The 19366-nt window shown below is 47.1% G+C and overlaps 1 protein-coding gene across 1 annotated transcript in view; it reads right to left on the bottom strand.

Annotated features, from left to right (window-relative positions):
• Positions 1 to 4641: 4641 nt before the first annotated feature.
• inhbaa (inhibin subunit beta Aa) overlaps positions 4642 to 19366 on the bottom strand; it is a 23546-nt gene continuing 8821 nt past the window's right edge. Inside the window, exon 3 of the mRNA XM_014330762.2 lies at positions 4642 to 5989. Within this exon, the coding sequence (XP_014186248.1) occupies positions 5169 to 5989 (821 nt within the window). The 3' untranslated portion in view covers positions 4642 to 5168. The remainder of the gene's footprint in view (positions 5990 to 19366) is intronic.

Genomic DNA, 19366 nt, shown 5'->3' with positions numbered 1-19366 from the left:
TCTACCTCTGCAGTGAAATCTGCCTCTGCAGTGACATCTACCTCTGCAGTGCCCTCTACCTCTGCAGTGCCCTCTACCTCTGCAGTGAAATCTACCTCTGCAGTGCCCTCTACCTCTGCAGTGACCTCGGGTTAATAAAAACTGAAGTTTAATGAACCTCTGCAAAGATGGCCACCACCCCGACCCCGTCTCCACGGTCAAAACTACGACACCAAAACCTGAACGCAGACAAACAGAGGTGGAGTCAGAGCTTTTTTATAAAGTGAGAGATGCAAATAAAGGTTACTGCAAAGGACATGACAGCTAATACAGTTAGTGGTGAAATGTCCACTCAGCTGTGGTCCACAGTCTGTCTGCAGACTAAACCCTTTTAAGCCTTTTGCAGTTTTGCGGGGAGTTTAGCACCTCAGACTCTCACAGTTATCTCTGCTCTGGGTGCGATGCCAGCGTCATAATGGAAAGAGTCACTCAAGAAAAACTATTTACTGTTTAATTCATTTCACTCTAATCAATACATAGACAAGAGAAAGTGTAACAAGAACGTCCAGGCGAGATTTAAGACGTGACCAGCAGCTGATTCAGTCTTTGCTATCCACAAAGTGACCTGAGCTTCACATGGAGCATCGTCAGCTGATCAGAGCTGCCTGTGGCAACAGATCAGGATGAGACGGTCTGTGTGTTCACTGGGATGTCCTGAGGTGTGTGAGGGAAAACATTCAGAGGAAACCACCTGCACTGCAGCATGTAGGGAAGAAATTTCCTACAAGAACTGGTTCCCAGTAGGTCAGTAAGTTGGAATTGTCAGTTTTCTTGCCTACACTTGGGCTACAATCAGCTGATTGTAGTTTGTGTTAGGAGAGGACAAACTAACACAAGCATCTGCACAGACAGCATGCTAACACCTAGCTATCCAACAACCCAGAGCTAAAGTGTGTGCAGACCTCGGCCCAGCAGCCAGAGCCTGAACTTCAACAGGTAACAAACTGATGATCAGTCAGGCTGCAGCCTCATTTCTACCTGTTCCTGTTTATACAGTAGAATCACCATGACGACCACTTTAAAGCCTCTTTGTGTTGGTTGTGTTCAAACCTAAATACTAAGAGGAAGCTCACAGTGTCCTCATTAGGATAGGGATCTGTGCTGAGGGGCTGTAGCCTCAGGTCTATGTTGTTAAATGGTGATTATGAGACAGATGATTTTACAGAGTCACATGAAGGTAATGTTCTGTATAATATGTGTAAAACATTACTTTTTTATAGTGTTGACACTGGTCCCACCAAAGACAGGAAATGACTCTGGACACCACCTGTAACACTTGCTGCAGGTGTTCAGGCCCGCTCTGTGTTTATGCTCACATGATTCGTGTCTTTCCTCTCAGCTTGTTCCCACTCACTGTTTTCAGTTCAGAGTGCAGAGTAAACACTCAGGCTCCCAGCGGCTAGTCACAGGTCAGCGGAGGGTGACCTCTGACCTCTGTCCTCGTGGATCGCAGCTTCAGCACAGACTGCATTTTTGCCTCTGGATGAGGAAGCCAGTTCCCGCTGCGCCTCCTCCTCGTGCACGAGTGTGGTTTAAGGCGTGTGGTCCAAGAGTGAAGCCTTAAACCTGAGGGTCACCATGGTAACTGTATTTTAAAGCGACAATACTTGACGTTATATCTCTGTGTCATCAATGCAAACGATGCAGCAAGAACCAGTTTGAAACAGCTCTGAACAGCAAACTTCAGATCAATCTAGTGACTTTGAGGAAGAGGTCAGAGGTCAAACAGGACATGATGCTTTAAACATGTCCAGTTTCACAGGAAAAGAAACGATGACTCGTGACTCTTGTGTACGTCCTTTAAACTTTAATGGTGAAGCAGAAAAACAAAAAATACTATAAAATAAATTAGATTAGAAAAATGCCACAAGCACATTTGATTTGTACAACAAAGCAATGCAACATACTGGAATCTGATTTCCATATATACAGAATAAAAAATAGACTTTTTATTCTTTGTCCACTTTGTTCAGTGTCAGTTTTTTTTTTTCATTTCAATATAAACAAAATTTGAACAAATAACAACCACGTTTTGTTTGTTTTTTATTTTTTGCTTCTTTTTGAGTTTTTTTCTGCACTGACGTTTTGTTTGTGTCCATGTACACAGGACCAACTCCGAGGTCGTCCCACAGTCCAGAAGAACAAGAGGAAGCTCCGCCCTCCTCCATGAAACCATCATAACAACAAAGAAAATCCAAAAAGTGAAAACATGTAACTTCATCAAAAAGGCGACAAACACCCCAAAACTTTTGGTGAACAAATCGACAATACTGATAGAAACACACACGACACAGAAACAGCCGGACTCTGATTGGACGGCGTTTTCTACCAAATTTACGGCTGTGGATTGTCTTTTTTTTTCTCAGTTCAGAACAATGAAGAGTAAAGCATTGTGGGAAGTGGAGTTCTTGATGTGCAGAGAGCGAGAGGATGAAACAACAGCAGAGAAACTAAAAACATGAAAACTCACTCAGGACAAAATAACCTCAGGAATCATTTCCTGTGTTTTTCTGTGAAATCCTTTTGAATCAGATCATAAATTCATTGCTTTTCATTTAAAAACAAACAGATACACAAACTCGACTCTTTGGTCTCCTAAAGCAAACTAAGACATTAAATATCAACTTTAACAGCTTTAATTTCACCGTCAAAATTTAATTTTCACCAAATCAACTGAATTTTATGATTCATATGAAAATTCCCATTTCATGTATCCAAAGTGCCATGTTACCAACATTTTATATGATTAATGCTGCGGTTATGCAGCGATTTGTCTCATAGGAGAAAAACTTCAAAAATTTTACCAGATTTTAACTAAAAAAAATTTAATTTTAGCCCCTGTGTGGAAAAATCCCATAAAACTCACAACGTAACTTTAATAAAGACATAAAGGCCGCTTTGTTTTTGAGTTCATTGAGAAAGATGAGATGCTAATGCTGTAAACATTCACCACAGACAAAGACGTGAACGTGGATTGCAGAGGTTCGATAGGCGGGTTAGCTGTAGGCTAGCTATCACAGAGAACTTTAGCTAGCCTGTTTTACAAACGCAGGAAGTGGATCCCACAAAAGTGTGTGACCAGCACGTTTTCTAAGTGCTTCACTTTAGCAGAAGTCCTCGGAGCTTCTGACCGGACAGACCGGAGGTTCCCCGTGTGATTATTTAAGTTCTTAGCTCCATATAAACATATTAATCTGTACATGCTAACTGGTTGGCTAGCACAGCTATATAGCAACAGGCACGTGCAGATTTAGCCAATCAGAAGCCTCCACAGCTGACCTGCTGCTAAGTGTCAGAAAGCAGCAGGTGAGTGGAGAACGTCGTTTTCTGGAGACATCTATTGTGTATCTACTGTTAGCAAACGTTTGCTTAGTAATCTTTTATAAATCTAGAACCGTTCTGCTTTTCCTTATTTCCTGTCATGAAGCTCATGTTCATGTTAAAAATGTAGAAACTGTTTTTTCTGGAGGCCTATCTCCCCCCACCACTCCCCCTGCCAGTGGCGGACTCCCTCAGACATCGGTGCGTTGGTGGTTCTTTGGTGTCGGGGGTGGGCGTCCAGGTACACACCGGCTCACTCCTTGGTGGCCTGCTTATGCTGAACCTGGGCCTGGAGCCTGGGGCTCGATCACTCAGGCACAGCTGGCTGCCGGCGGAGCTCACGGGCGCGTCACTGCAACTCCCCCTGGCTTCTGCTCCGCGGCTGCTGAGTGAGCCCTCATCTGGGACTCTCCTCAGCTCTTTCTGGGACAGTGGCGCGGCTGCCCCTCTGTTGGTCTTCCTTGGTCTCTTGTGTTCTGGGGGCCTCTGGATGTCTGGAGTTTTGATCTCCTCCATACCTGCTTCATGCCCTGGAGGACGGGCTGTGGCCCCCCCACACCCTCTAGCAGATCATCATGTGAGTACAGAGAGCTGGGCGTGGGCAGCAGCTCACTGAGAAGCAGTGACAGAAACAAACAGAAGGGGATGCAGCTTTCCTGCTAGACTTTTATTGTGAAACAGCATCAAGACCCACATCCTGAAATCAAAGGTACATTCTAACGCGAGTCAGCCACCTGCTTTTGGCAAAATCAGGATTCTCTGGCAGTGAGCGTTAGACGCCAGCTTCAAGCCTCAGCAACCAGGAAGTGACACAACTGATGACACGCTCAAGTATTCTGTCAAGACTAGTGGGGCTCAAACCTGTGACCTCCCTCCGGTCTGTCCTCTCTGTCTGTGGCTAATCTGAACACGAGTGTCGCTATAGTGCAAAAAATAAACACGTTTGAAACGCTTCTTTTAAAAAAGAGACATGATAACACAATATATTATTAACAACAATAATAATATTAATATACTTACTGACAATAATAATTATAACATAAAGAAGTGTTTGGTTCCAGCAGCCGAGCCAACTTGTTTCTTTCAAGTATCTCTCACACACACACACACACACGAAACACACACGCACGCACACACACGCACACACGCAAACACAACAACACAACACACACGACCACACACACGACCCACACACACACACGCACACACACACACACACACACACACACACACACACACCACACACACACACACACACAGACCAACACGCATACCCACACACCACACTAACACACCACACACACACACACACACACACACACGTATACTTCTAAATAAAGTACAAGAGTCTTCTTCTGTCTTCCTCCAACATTTTGAGAAAGTAAACATTTGGGGAGCCGACAAACGGAGACAAATAAAATACAATAAGGTCTGAAAACGTGAAACAAGTTGCATAGTTTTGAGATTTTTTTTCTTCTTTTGTCGCATTTTTTTCAGGCACCTCGTCTCTCCGAAGTCGGTTCAGCGGTGCTTGAACGTCTCAGCCACATAAATAAGCTTCGCTCCTCCGTTTGTAACAAAAATATATTAGAGATTTTTTTCTTCTCTTTTTTTGAAAGTGCCGTGGAGACTCTCTGAGTTCTGCTGGACGAGTCTGGAGCAGAGTTTTTACCCCAGAGGGCGACCTCGAGGGACGGAAGGAGGCGAAGGATGAAACACAGTCAATAAAAGTGACGTGATGATCCTAGAGTCAGCTTCCTCCCTCTCTGGGTTCAGAGGTGCTCCTCCTGTCCCGCTCAGGTCTGCGTCTACGAGCAGCCGCACTCCTCCACGATCATGTTCTGGACGTCCTTCTTGATGATCTTCTGCTCCTCGTTGTAGTACAGCATGGACATGGCTCGTAGGCGGGTTGGCACGCAGCACGACTTCACGTTCTGGAAGGGGCTGTAGCCTCTCATGCGGTAGTGGCTGATGACAGTGGAGTGGAAGGACAGCGTGGACCCGGTGATGCTCGCCACGTGGGAGGGGCATTCGCCCTCGCAATAGTTGGCGTGATAACCGCGTGGAGCGATTATCCAGTCGTTCCAGCCAATGTCTTTGAAGTCGACGTAGAACTGCCGTTTGCAGCAGACACGCACCTTCCCATCACACTCCAGCCCGCGCTTCCTGCGCCGCTGCGAGTCGCTGCCGTCTCCCTGCCGGACCACGGCCATGAGGAAGGGCCGGTGGGACTGCTCCCGCTGGTTGTTGCGCTGCGATGTCTCAGCGCTGCCCGAGACCAGGACGATGGTGGCGCCGGTGTCGGCGCAGAGCGGGCAGGACACCCTGAGGCTCAGTGTCGTACTTGTGGCGCTCTGCAGCAGGGCCTGCACGGCCGCCGACACCGGGAAGGTGTGCCAGCCGCTGCGGCGGGTGTCCACCGTCTTCTCTGACAGGAGGGTGTCGTCCTGCGGCAGAGATGGACGTCCGCCGGACGGGTGGTGCTGCTGGAAGAGGCGGATGGTGACTTTGGCTCGGCTGCGGTTGGTCTTGGCTAAACGGAGGAAGAGCCAGACGTTGGCCTGCTCCACCAGAGACAGGTCGCCGCCTTCTTTGGAGAGGACGAAGTTCACCGTGCCCGGAACCTCACCTGAGACGGAGACAGATGGAGACGGATGGTTAGAAAGACTGTCATACCACCTACATTCAAACACACCAACCCGTCCATCCACCCCAACCTCAGTCACCTCAGTCACTTCATGAGTCATGTGACTTTGACCAGTAGAGGGCGCGGTGACCTTTTGGACTGTTTCACTCACACAGCCGTGAACCCGTCCTAATTGTAGCATGCACACATTTTACAACACGTCAGCAGGGACAGACACACACACACGCACACACACACACACTGAGGACTCTGTGAGACACATGTGAGCTACACACAGCTGATTGGACTCTTCCTGCTGACTCGGCAGCAGCGGTCGGAGGTTTCGGAGTCAGGCAGCGTTTAAAGCAGCTAATGGTTCCCACCAGGAGCTCGGTGTCATACCGCAGCCCGGGACGAGCGGATTTACTGCAGCGTGTCTGAAAACAAACGAAGCGTTTCCCTCTGCAGGTCACAGCCAGCCAAGCTGTTTGAACAGGAAGTCAAATATTGCATTTTCACGCAGCAGCTGCTGGCTTCCTGAGCAGATAGTTTTCTATGTAGGCGATCAGAGTGGGGACGTTTACTGGCTGAATCATTTAGGGCTTCAGCAGCTCCCTGGAGGAAGCTCCCATTTATTTTGATAGCAGACTTTGAGCAAAAAAACGAAAACAGAGCCGTGAAAGTCAGTTTACAATGCAACAAATGCTGATTAGTGAGCACCTCCAAAACCACACACACACACACACACACAAACACACACACAACACACACACACAACAGCACACAAACACACACACACACAGAATTAAAGTTCTCACAATCTCTGCTTGGAATAGGCTGAATTCCTGCACACACACAAACTCTCCAGCATTGCAAACACCTACACACACCACACACAACACACACACACACACACACACACACACACACACACACACACACACACACACTGTATCTCGTATCTCCTAGAAGCCTCCACACCAACAGCACCAGTTACGCCGGTGTTGCATAAGCGCCTCACATCACCTTTCCCGCTCTCTCCCCGATGTCTGTTGCCCGTGGGCGTCCGTGCAGAAAGTCAAAGTCACGATTTGGGAGTTTCTGAACGTCAGCTGATGAACGGTGCGACTGGGCGGCTCGTGTGCGTATGCGGAGGCGGCCGGCACTCGAGCGAGTCCATTAACACAGTTCAAGCGACAATTCGGAGGCGATTGTCTCGCTTGCATCATCGTCGACACTTCACGAAGATAAGGAAATAAAAGTTCATTCATTGTTTCTTAGAATAGCTTCTGCAGCCTTCAAACAAGCACAGAGATCCTGTGAGAGCGTAAGGGACCAATCTGGCAGCGTGGAGCTGAAGCACGGCTTCTGTGGGTTTCTGTGGGCACTCGAGCAGAACCACGCTGGCATGGCGTGGCGTCCATGCCGCTGAGAGCAGCCATGTTTTCACTCATGATGCTGAAAACGGATAAAGAAGTAGCTTTGTTGACCTCTTATTCTATTTAAAGGAGCAGTTCAACTCAGACGTGCTGCTTCTGCCCGGCTGTGGTGATGTGAGGTGTTTTGAGGGTATCAGCTGCAGGTTTCTGCTTCTTTGTTAGTTTTCTCACAAGCTCATAAAAACCCACAGTAGCTGCATGTTTGCAGCTTTAGGCCGGAGCCAATCAGAGCTGCTCGGTCATGGCCGAGCTGCGGACAGACGCTCGTTCACATCTGCGTGCAGAAGCGATGGGAAACGCGCCGCTCGTCCTTGATCTCATTCTGTGAGCTGTAAAATCAACTGTCATAAAAAGCATGAAGTCTTCTTATCACGAGCCCAGAAGCAGCCAAAACATTCCTGCACTGTAATTTCTCAGAGAAAGCTGCAACATGTGTGAGCCTGAGAGATAAACAAGTATCTGGACTGTAACTGAACGCTTTCTTTGCTACAGCGCACAGGGTTAAACCCGGCTGTGGGTCATGTGACCGTGTGGTCAGATGTGTGGATGCTAAAGACGACAGTATGGACGACTTCTGCACCGCTTCCCTAAAACCGAAGAAAAGTGAATGGAGTTTGGTTGGGCAGCGACTTTGAGCTGTTCCGTCTATTTTCTCATGAACTAATGTAAGAAAAGAATTTGCCACACGCGTCACATGATCGTGCATGAGTGGGTGGGTTTGAGGCTGGTCCAGATGCAGATCCGAAGCATTGTTGCCATTAAATGGGAAAAATGTCAGGAATGTGCAGCTTCTGTGGATTTTGGAAAGCTTTTACTGTCAGGATGGAAAAAAGGAAAAAGACCAAAAGAAGCGTTGACACAAAGTTGGACACGTTGGTCTGAAGCATCACTGCGAGCTGCTCCTCAAAGAAGAGCGACAGGTGGAGCAGCAGAGGAGGCGAGAAAGGAGACGCTCGTTTACACTCTGCGACCTCTGCGAGCCTTCCCCTCGCAGCTCATCACTCGCTGCCTGCTCGCTGCTAATCCCCTCCATCTACACGAGCGCATCGAGGACACACACACACACACGCACACACACACACACACACACACACACAGACTACACAAGACACACACACTAACTACACAAGACACACACACACAGACACACACACACACGCACACAGTTATGTTCAGTGTTTTCCTTTGATTTACTTAAAGTCTTATCAGAATAAAGATAAATATAAGGTGGGGTCAGAAGACGCCAGAAATAGCTTCTATTTTATTTAAGAAACTCAATTAAAGTTAACAACATCGTTTAAACCATTAAACACCAATTTAGACCCATTTCGGCCGAATTTAGATCCTGACAGACTGATTCTAGAAACACTTTTACATCATATTCGCCCAGCAGCTCGTTCAACACCCACTGCAAACCTAATATGAAGCTCAAACCATCAAATGTCGGCTTCAGATTCACAGAAACCATCTCATACCTAACTGTAACCATCGAACACGGAGCATTGATAACCATTTTACACCAGCGTTACACCACACACTGCCCACCGATGAAGACCGGCTGCTGCTGCGGCTGCTCGCTCGCTTCTTAGGGTTGGGGATAGAGCCGTGTTTGGGTTTTAACTCTGACGGTTCAGCAGGAATCTGACAGTCAGGAACGATAAACTGACCTCTGAGTCCAGCAGCGTTCCCTCCCCTCCATCGGCGCGGCGTGGAGATTATTATGACTGTGACTTGATTTATCAGACCAAGCTAAACAGACTTCCTGCCAACACGCAGCACAAACACGGTTTGGTATGTTGTTAAAAGGACGGCTGGTTTATTATAAATCTTATTAAATCCTCTCTAATCCCCTCTGTCACCCACACGGGGGAGAGCTGACCAGTGTTATTGTGTTATTGGACACCTGAAGGTCAAAGGTCACACTTCAATACGGCATTTATCTGTGTTACTAAAACCACAAACACAAACTCCAAACCTAATCCCATCACAAAGACACTCAGGTCAGCGCCACAAAAGGAAAAAGCGCCGCTCGGCGCGCCGCTCGGAGCGCCGCTCGGAGACCTGCTGTGAGGGAACAGCCATCGCAGTTTGAGCTCCACTTTGTCACACTCACACATATTCATGTGCTACAGGTACAAGTCAGGAGCCAGCAGGTGGGATTACAGAGGGCGTTGGCCTTCAGAGGAGGCGGGCCTAACCTAAACCACTAAAGCTGGATTTGACTGTTGACACGTGAGTGAACACACCCTCCTTCATCATATCATCCTCTGTTCCCCATGTTTACTCACACACACACACACACACACACACACACAGTGCCCATGTTTGGACAGATGGGTACTGAGTGTGTGTGTGTGTCTGTGTGTGTGTGTGTGTGTGTGTGTGTGTGTGTGTGTGTGTGTGTGTGTCTGTGTGTGTGTGTGTGTGTGTTGTGTGTGTGTGTGTGTGTGTGTGTGTGTGTGTGTGTCTGTGTGTGTGTGTGTGTGTGTGTGTGTGTTGTGTGTGTCTGTGTGTGTGTTATGTGTGTGTGTGTGTGTGTGTGTGTGTGTGTGTGTGTGTGTGTGTGTGTGTGTGTGTGTTGTGTTGCTTGTGTGTTGTGTGTGTGATGTGTGTGTGGTGTGTCTTTGGTGTGTGTGTGTGTGTGTGTGTGTGTGTTTGTTGTGTGTGTGTGTGTGTTGTGTGTGTGTGTGTGTGTGTGTGTGTGTGTGTGTGTGTGTGTGTGCGCCCTGAGCATGAGGATGAGCTGCTGGTGTGATCAGGCTGCGTCCTCTCACAGTCCTGCTACACGGTGAAACCTGCAGAGTCACAGCTCTTCCTGTGAGGAGCAGGAAGCCCTGACAGCGCCTCGGTCCGTCCTGTGCGTCCACATTTGACTAAAATCACGGATCTCTGCTGTTTCTCAGGTCAGCAGATCAGGGTTCCTCCTCTGAGGAGCGAGAACATGAAAACTCCGACCTGCAGCTGCTGGACTAAAGTCCAGAAGTTGTGACTCAGCGTCTGCGGTCAGCAGTAACCAAACAACCGTCTCACTATCAAACCAAACAGCTGACAGCCGTTTCCCAGAATCCTCGGCTCAGATAAGCCGTAGTTTATTATCATTCAAGCACTAAACGTGTATTAATCCGCCGCTGAAAAAAGTCCCTAAAACAGCCAGTGCTGTGTTTGTCTCTGCAGCGAGTGAGACGTTTGTCATGTGAGAAGAAGCTCGGTTGGTGTTCGTCGTGTTTGTCCTGACCGCCGCCCAGCCGCCCTTTCTTCTGTCCTACAGTTTACATTAGGAGGGCGTGGCTGGCCCCGGTGTTTACCTGCACAGGTTAAATATGCTTCAAGTTAAGCATGTGGAGAAAGGCTTTAAAAGTCTGGATTAAAGAGCTGCAGTTTCACATGTTTGTGCTTTGAAATCAGGAGCTGAGAAATGAAAAAGGAAAAAACCTCCAATGAAGAGGAAATCGTCATGTGACCAGAAAGAAGTTACAGCTCAAAATTTTAAATCCTGAGACTCTCCATCGTCAATAATTCGCTTCAACACAATGATTCAAACTAATTCAGACTGGAGGTCACATGATTACAAAGCTGCTGAGCCGTCACAGTGACGACAGCAAACCCAACGAAATGGCGAGGAGGCGTGAACGAGTTCATCAGCAGGCTCAGCGCCGGCTGGAGGGGCAAACAGGAGTGTTTAATAACCAATCACAGCTCAGATCTGTGTTTAATAACCAATCACAGCTGCGGTCATGCTGCACGCAAAGACACACTCAGAGCTCACATGACACAAACACTGTGATTGGTCAGTCACAGTAACGTGGACGGTGTGAAAACCTAACTTTTACTCATCCAATGGTGTCACGTGCTGCTGGCGTGACAGTGATGTGCACATGCACGCAGGACGTGGACGCCGAGGCCTCCAAAGGCGCCATCTCGAGGCTGAACAGGTGGAGACGTCACAACGCGCTGCACTCAGAGTGCTTCAGTAAAAGAACGTCAGTTAGCTTCAGGTAAAGATGGGTATGAAGAAAAGTGCAGCTTTATTCCCTTGGCCTCACATGATGGAAGTGGGCGTGGCTCCAGCAGCAGCAGAGCGAGCACTAGCCATGGCACTCCTGAACGCTGAGCTTTGGCAAAACAGAGTTTAACCTGAGATTGAGAACACACACCTGAAGACCTGTCTGTGGTCTGGATTAAATACTCAGGGCGCTCTGTGGTGACAATAACCCGACTGAGAATCTCTAAACATCGGTAAAACACCAAACCCTGCGAGCAGCTGGCGTCGCTGAGTGTCCTGCTTCTGATTCGTCTGTTTCTGAGCGTCTACACAAAGTCTGTGAACATCTGATCCTGGTTTCTCGAGGCTTTGATGGAACGCAGGTGTTTACAGGAAGTGGCAAGCAGGCAATTTACAGGATGCCCGTTTCACCAGCTAAAGGTTAAAGTTCACCACATCAGCACTGATCCTCTGCGTGGGAGGAGCTAAGGAGCTGGACTCGTTGTTTCCATCCAGTAGTCGCGTGTCGTGCTTCTATTCTCACTTGGAGGGACAATAAAGTGAAATGAAAGCAGCAGAGACGTTTCAGATGTGGCTCTCGGAGCTGCGACGGCTCCGCTTGGATCGGTAATTTGCTAAAACTGTCGCATCACGTGCGCCGGCTCTTAGTACCAAATAAAAGAGGGCTGTAAAACGATTCCAGCAGTTTCAAACACGAAGACAATAAAACCCCGGCGAGGCCGTCCCAGCGTTAAACCAGCCAACACTCATACTTCTGTTGTTTTAACAAAGTGCTTTTGTGGCCTGTTTCTCATTTTCAGCCCTCGTCTGAAGCACATTTCTCTCCGGGGAACGTAAAAATTTGAGCTAATTTCAAGTCGCAGTGCTGTCCTGTGGCTGAGCCTGCCTGTCAGTCTGGGTTCCCAGGCCAGTTTATTTATACCGAGAGCAGATAAGCAGCCCGGTCTGACAGACAAACGCCAGCGAGACTCTAGCACAGCGCCGCTTACAGAAAACGCCGCCGTCTGACGTGACCGTCGACTGCAACACCAACATGCAGACAGCTTCAAACCCGCCAGAGTCCTGCTGCTTCTTCTCAGCTCTAACGTCATCCACCATCAGACGAGCTGACGGATGCACAGCAGCTGGGCGTGTCCGTGTGAAAACATCGATCCAAACCTTTCATTTCAGAGGAACACTGGAGCAGGACGAATCTGCTCAGTGTCAGCTGACAGGTTGCACACAGACGACCTTTAAAGATGTCGTTACTCGGACGTTACTGAGCTTTAACCAACAGATATCTGTGTGCCTTCAAAGGGCAAAGGTGAGTTATCCTGGTGTCTTCAACAGAAAGCTCATTAATGCTGAGAGCAGATTCAGCTGATGCTCTCAGTTTCCACACGGGATAAATTGACAGCTCAAACTTTTCCTGGACTCAAGACGAATGAAACCAGTCACGCAGAAGAAGCTGGTTTTTATCTGCCTGTCTCTTTATCTCTGCAGGAAAAGTCTTATCTCAATTGTTAAGGTAACAACTTCCCTTTAACGTCACAACACATGAACAACATTTAAGAGCGCTCCTGCTCTGAGCCACACTGGGAGCCTCCCAGTGCTGCCAGTGTCACTCTGAGCCTCTGATGTGGTAAATATAAACCCGATTGTTTCTCTGTGCGGTTCATCCGGGGACAAATGCCGAGGCTCGCACAGATTCCTCCTCTCTTTCCCACTCATTCCTCCCCCGGTCCTCCCTCTCTGCCTAAACTCTCCAATTCCTCCCAATGGAGCCACACAGCAGAGAGAGGACAACGAGGAGAAGTCTCACTCTCATGCTGAACTCACTGTCTTCTAAACACAGCCACACCTGGGATCAGAGACCCAGAATAAACACGGCCTACGCTGGAAACCAGTCAGCTGATCTGCTTACTTCAAATCTAGTGGCCAGTTTTCAGGGTTTCCAAGTATCTAAAGCACATATCTGGACTAGTTCTTCCTGTTCTGACCACTGATGAAAGTCTGTGAAGGCAGAGCTGTAATTTCAGTGGCTTTGCTTTTGTTTAGCAAACAAAGTCGACCAGAACCTGGACAACAAGATGGAACCAGACAGTCGTTGGTAACTAGAGATGGCACGATACCACTTTTTTATGTCCGATACCGATATCATAAATTTGGATATCTGCCGATACCGATATGAATCCGATATAGTGTTTTTTAATCAACAAAACTGTTTTTTAAATATCTTGCTGCATTTTGTATAAGTTCATACTCAAGTTTAAAACAACAACTACACTAAAGCTATTCTGTTATACCTGTATGCAAAAAAAATATTTCATAGTTCAGCAATACTGATCAATCTAATAAACTTAAACCTACACCATCCTCCCTATTCTGGTATTTTAAAGAGTACTTAGCATAAATATTAAGCAACCTAACTAATAGGGTTCCAACTCCCAGCAACAACAAAAATAAATAAATAAAAAATAGGGAACCACCCCTCACCTCCACCTCATGATGCTTAATCGACGTAATCAACCTTAATTTGATGCAGTGTGAAAAAAAATGCACAGAAATCAATTATTTTTCAAGAATAATTAAATAGATTCAACATCTTTCTTCAACAGAACTGCAGACTGCACAGATGGTACCTTCCCAAAGGAAAAAGTACTATAGCTTACTAGGGTATATTAGACTTAATAGTTACTATATACATAATGGACTCTATACATTTTACATCAGATAAAGTACTATACTATAGGGTATATATATTAGACTTAATAGTTACTATATACAGTAATTGACTTCTATTCATTTTACATCAAATTAAAACTTTGGGTGTCAGATAATTATTTATTAAAAGCTAGACATTTTAAATGAGAATAAGAAAGAAAAGTATGTCTTTGTGCCCCCTTTTCCCTGTTCATGCCCTATCGGCCCCCCTGGCTAAACTTTGCTAGATCCGCCCCTGCACATGTTACCATAGCGGTCTGTAGCTGATCTATGGTTACTCTATAGCTGGTCTGTGGTTACTCTATAGCTGGTCTGTAGCTGATCTATGGTTACTCTATAGCTGGTCTATGGTTACTCTATAGCTGGTCTGTAGCTGATCTATGGTTACTCTATAGCTGGTCTGTAGCTGATCTATGGTTACTCTATAGCTGGTCTATGGTTACTCTATAGCTGGTCTGTAGCTGATCTATGGTTACTCTATAGCTGGTCTGTAGCTGATCTATGGTTACTCTATAGCTGGTCTATGGTTACTCTATAGCTGGTCTGTAGCTGATCTATGGTTACTCTATAGCTGGTCTGTAGCTGGTCTATGGTTACTCTATAGCTGGTCTGTAGCTGATCTATGGTTACTCTATAGCTGGTCTGTGGTTACTCTATAGCTGTCTATGGTTACTCTATAGCTGGTCTGTAGCTGATCTATGGTTACCATAGCTGATCTTGGTTACTCTATAGCTGGTCTGTGGTTACTCTATAGCTGGTCTGTAGCTGATCTATGGTTACTCTATAGCTGGCTGTGCTGTATGGTTACTCTATAGGTCTAGCTGATCTATGGTTACTCTATAGCTGGTCTGTAGCTGATCTATGGTTACTCTATAGCTGGTCTTGTAGCTGCTGGTCTATGGTTACTCTATAGCTGTGTGCTGCTATGGTTACTCTATAGCTGGTCTGTAGCTGGTCTATGGTTACTCTATACTGGCTTAGGTCTATGGTTACTCTATAGCTGGTCTGTAGCTGATCTATGGTTACTCTATAGCTGGTCTGTAGCTGATCTATGGTTACTCTATAGCTGGTCTTTGGTCTTAGCGGTCTTAGCTGTCTATGGTTACTCTATAGCTGGTCTGTAGCTGATCTATGGTTACTCTATAGCTGGTACTTTGGTTCACTCTATAGCTGGTCTGTAGCTGAGTCTATGGTTACTCTATAGCTGGTCTGTAGCTGGTCTATGGTTACTCTATAGCTGGTCTGTAGCTGGTCTATGGTTACTCTATACGCTGTAGTGTCTATGGTTACTCTATAGCTGGTCTGTAGCTGAGTCTATGGTTACTCTATCGCTGGTCTGTAGCTGGTCTGTAGCTGGTCTATGGTTACTCTATAGCTGGTCTGTAGCTGGTCTATGGTTACTCTATAGCTGGTCTGTAGCTGGTCTATGGTTACTCTATAGCTGGTCTGTAGCTGATCTATGGTTACTCTATAGCTGGTCTGTAGCTGAGTCTATGGTTACTCTATAGCGGCTGCGCATGTACCATAGCTGTCTGTAGCTGGTCTATGGTTACTCTATAGCTGGTCTGTAGCTGGTCTATGGTTACTCTATAGCTGGTCTGTAGCTGGTCTATGGTTACTCTATAGCTGGTCTGTAGCTGATCTATGGTTACTCTATAGCTGGTCTGTAGCTGGTCTATGATTACTCTATAGCTGGTCTGTAGCTGTCTATGGTTACTCTATAGCTGGTCTGTAGCTGGTCTATGGTTACTCTATAGCTGGTCTGTAGCTGGTCTGTAGCTGGTCTGTAGCTGGTCTGTGGTTACTCTATATCTGGTCTATGATTGGTCTAAGGTTGATTAATGGTTGAGATCAGGGCTGAGTTTCTTTAGTCTGATACTGAAGATCAGAGCGTGTCACCTATTTGTGTCACAGTTGAGAGGTTTTCAATGTTGGTGTCCCGAAAGTCCTCACCCTAGCCATCCACCAGCTCAACGCTGGCCTTGTGGATGGTGGGAAGTTGATGGTTTCTGATCAATAATTGTGGATACGGGTCTGGAGCATCTTCTGGGTTTCTTTACTCATTTGAGTGTCTTTGCACGGCTAGTCTGGACCTGTTTACTACAGAGTGATGCATCTCTGCAGACACACAGCATCTCAGACACACATCAAAGCAGCCAAAGATGAGGCGACAATGGCCTCAGACCAGCGGCGGCCTCGTGGCTGTAAACACGCCATTAACACGGTAAAGCTGCGTCACGCTAAGACCTTGATGGACAGGGAGGAAAGATGAGGAGCAGAGGTGGAGAAGATGAAAAGATGGATTGAAAATAACACAAAGAATGGATAAACAGAAAAAGAAGAAGACGGAAAAAAAGAATTATTGCCAAGAAAAGATGAGAGAGAAGGATCGAGATCAAACGAGGAGCAGCGGGAAGAGAAAAATGGGAGTGAGAGAAAGGAAAACAGAGAAAGGAAACACGCTAATTGTAGTTTATTTTCATATCTTACAGATGTTTTTGTCCTATCAGCCGCTTCTATTCACTGCTTCCTCTCAGTTGTTGCAGGTCACTGAACCTGAACCTGAGCTCATCTCACGGATGCTAGTTTGAATCCCCAGACAGAGGCGGCCACCAGAATAGACCAACAATGACCGGTTTATTCTGTCTGCCACAGTGGCGAAGGCTAGATGGAGGTTAGAGGGGGCAGCAGAGAGCGAGAGGGGGAGGCGAAAGTGGATTGAGGAATGTCGCTAATGATGTGTTCAATTAAGTTCAATTAGCCTAATTGTCCTCTGTGTGTGGGGAGAAGAGGGGGGAAGACAAACAGAGCGGGCTTATGGAAGGAGAAGGCCGGACAGATGGATATTGTGTCTGAGCTGCTAAACGGAGGTTGACACTTGGTCTCCGCCAAGAATCCAGTTGTCCCTCTGCTTCTCTGCTTGCCATCTCCGTCGCCCAAAATAATTACCGAGGTCCCTGAATGCCTCACTTAGTCCTGACAAAGCACAAGACTGGCAGGGTGAAAAGTATTCTCATGGCGGATCAAGTAACATCTTAGAAAAACAACAAGGGTTTATCAGATCAGGGGGAAGCGTCTGCTGACGGTGTCCTCGAGGCTTAAAATAAGGTTGCACACACAAGACTGGAACAGTCATCCAAGGATTGGTACTGGATGGGCTGGAGTCAACCATGATGCATGTTTTATTTAACATGTACATGTTCCCAAAGTGAATTCTGGGAGTGTTTTCACTGGTGGTGGCTCCACAGACTCGAGTTTCACCCAAACTGCTCAGCGACCGCTAAGACCGGTTGGAAAACCGGGCACATTTCATCGTATGATAAGCCTCATCCTTTGTTTGGGCCAATATGGTAATGGCACAAAGTTCTGAGACTTCCTGTGCAAAACACACACCCACAGTGTCTGTGGGAAAATAATGATGGAAGAACCAGTGTTATCACAGAGGGGGTGGAGGTGGGGGTGGATGGATGGGCGGGTCTCCTGCTTTGTTTTGATCCAAACTCTGAACTTTACCAAGTAAAAAGCTAAAACGTCAAACTTGAGCCACAGCGCCGCCACATCAGGGCGGAGGGTATCGCACCGTTCTAACTTCACTATTAAAGTCAAGAAAACCCAAGCAGGTGATTAGGTAGAGGATCATCAGGGGTCCTTTTGTCCCTCTGTGGGGGGACACTCCCACTAGGTTTAAATCTGGGACTCTCCACCATTTGACCTTAGAACTGAAGAAGCTTCTCGGATGAGAGGTGAAACGTCTTCAAGCAACTTAAAGAAGTCCAGACGCTTTTCTTTCCAAGCTCCTTTGACTACGATGACCTGGATGACTGAGAACCATAACAGTACTGAAAGTGCTCGACACGCCGGCATGGTGAGAGCTGTGAGCTTTTATTTAACTGGAAATATTCTCTGTCTGACATGAAGAGGTAAAGAAAACGTAAACCTGAAGAATGCACGTTTGCAGGCACTTCCACAGCTTCACTCTGTAGCACTGAAACACGACTTCAGTATGACTCAGAATAAAGACGTGTGAGTGTAAAACAGAAAATCAGTACACGTGTAGAAACCAGCGTCACTGCATCGGCTCAGTGTTTCCAGCAGCACACAGGTAAGAAACCAGCAGACACTAACTTTGATTCATTCAATGGATGCAAACAAACAAAGAGAGCTTATGCAGTCATTCTGCCCCCTGCTGGCTGACACATGTGCTAACGTGGCTGCAAACTGGTGCTAAAATATTAAGAGCAGACTGCTGAGGTACATTTAATGATTCAGAGCATGAAGGGGAAACTGCTCTTACTTTAAATGGACGCCCGGCCGGTTTGTGGGGTGATTTCTTTTGTGAATGAAGTTCACACTGAGCGTTTTCTGTTTTCTGCCTGTAATCTGAATTAGCGTCCTCAGTGCTGTGAGATTTCAACAAGGCCGTTGATTTGCCTTGAACGCTGCCTTCAGTCGCTGCCAGCAGGAGCGTAGCGACGGCCGAGGGGCCATAAATCTGAGCCTGAGGAGAATCATGGTGCACAGAGCTCTGAAATGTGGCTGTAATGTATAATGAGGGTTAAGTGTGCTGCAGGCGGCGTCTTCCTGAGACTCTGAGCACAGCAAAGGTTTCGGCAGGTTGATTTTATTGAAACGCCGGCGACGTGGAGCTGTCTGACAGCTGATCGTGATTGGCTGTTTCAAACTCTACGAACGAGATCAAACTCCGTGTTTTCCTTTCAATAAAAGCTGCTCCTCTCCGCCTGTTTGCACAGATCCACTTCATAAAATTCTTTTCCATCTGCTGTTCCAGACTCTCGCCTACAGAAACTCCAGAGGAGGAAGAACACGTCACAGTCCCGCCCACACCGCTCGACTGACAGGTGAGCCGATCGAGGGCTTCAGATTTGCTTCTACATCTATAAACCCCACCTCTGTGGCCGACCTGAGAGAGTTCAGAGTGACCAGAATCAACCTGGAAACACGGAAACACACAGGAAGCAGGAAGAACACTGGAGTCACCAGGCTTTCCCCGAAACCTGGAGACGCCAGCGAGCGCCGCGACGAGAGCAGGCAAAGCGGGACCTGCAGCAGGTCTGAAGGTCAAAGGTGACGCGCAGAGGAAGAACAGAGTTAACACCTGAACCCCCCCCATGCACACACACTGTCTCCTGCTCTTTGTTGCTACTGTCTGTCAGAAACACATTACAGCCCTGTTACCACTTTAAGAGGTGCACACACACACACACACACACACAC

This window comes from Haplochromis burtoni, unplaced genomic scaffold (assembly GCF_018398535.1).
Source record: "Haplochromis burtoni strain Fernald_Lab_line unplaced genomic scaffold, NCSU_Asbu1 Contig_819, whole genome shotgun sequence".
In the NCBI taxonomy this organism is placed as follows: domain Eukaryota; kingdom Metazoa; phylum Chordata; class Actinopteri; order Cichliformes; family Cichlidae; genus Haplochromis; species Haplochromis burtoni.
Note: the sequence above shows the minus strand (reverse complement) of the source record. Positions and strands in the feature narration are given on the sequence as shown.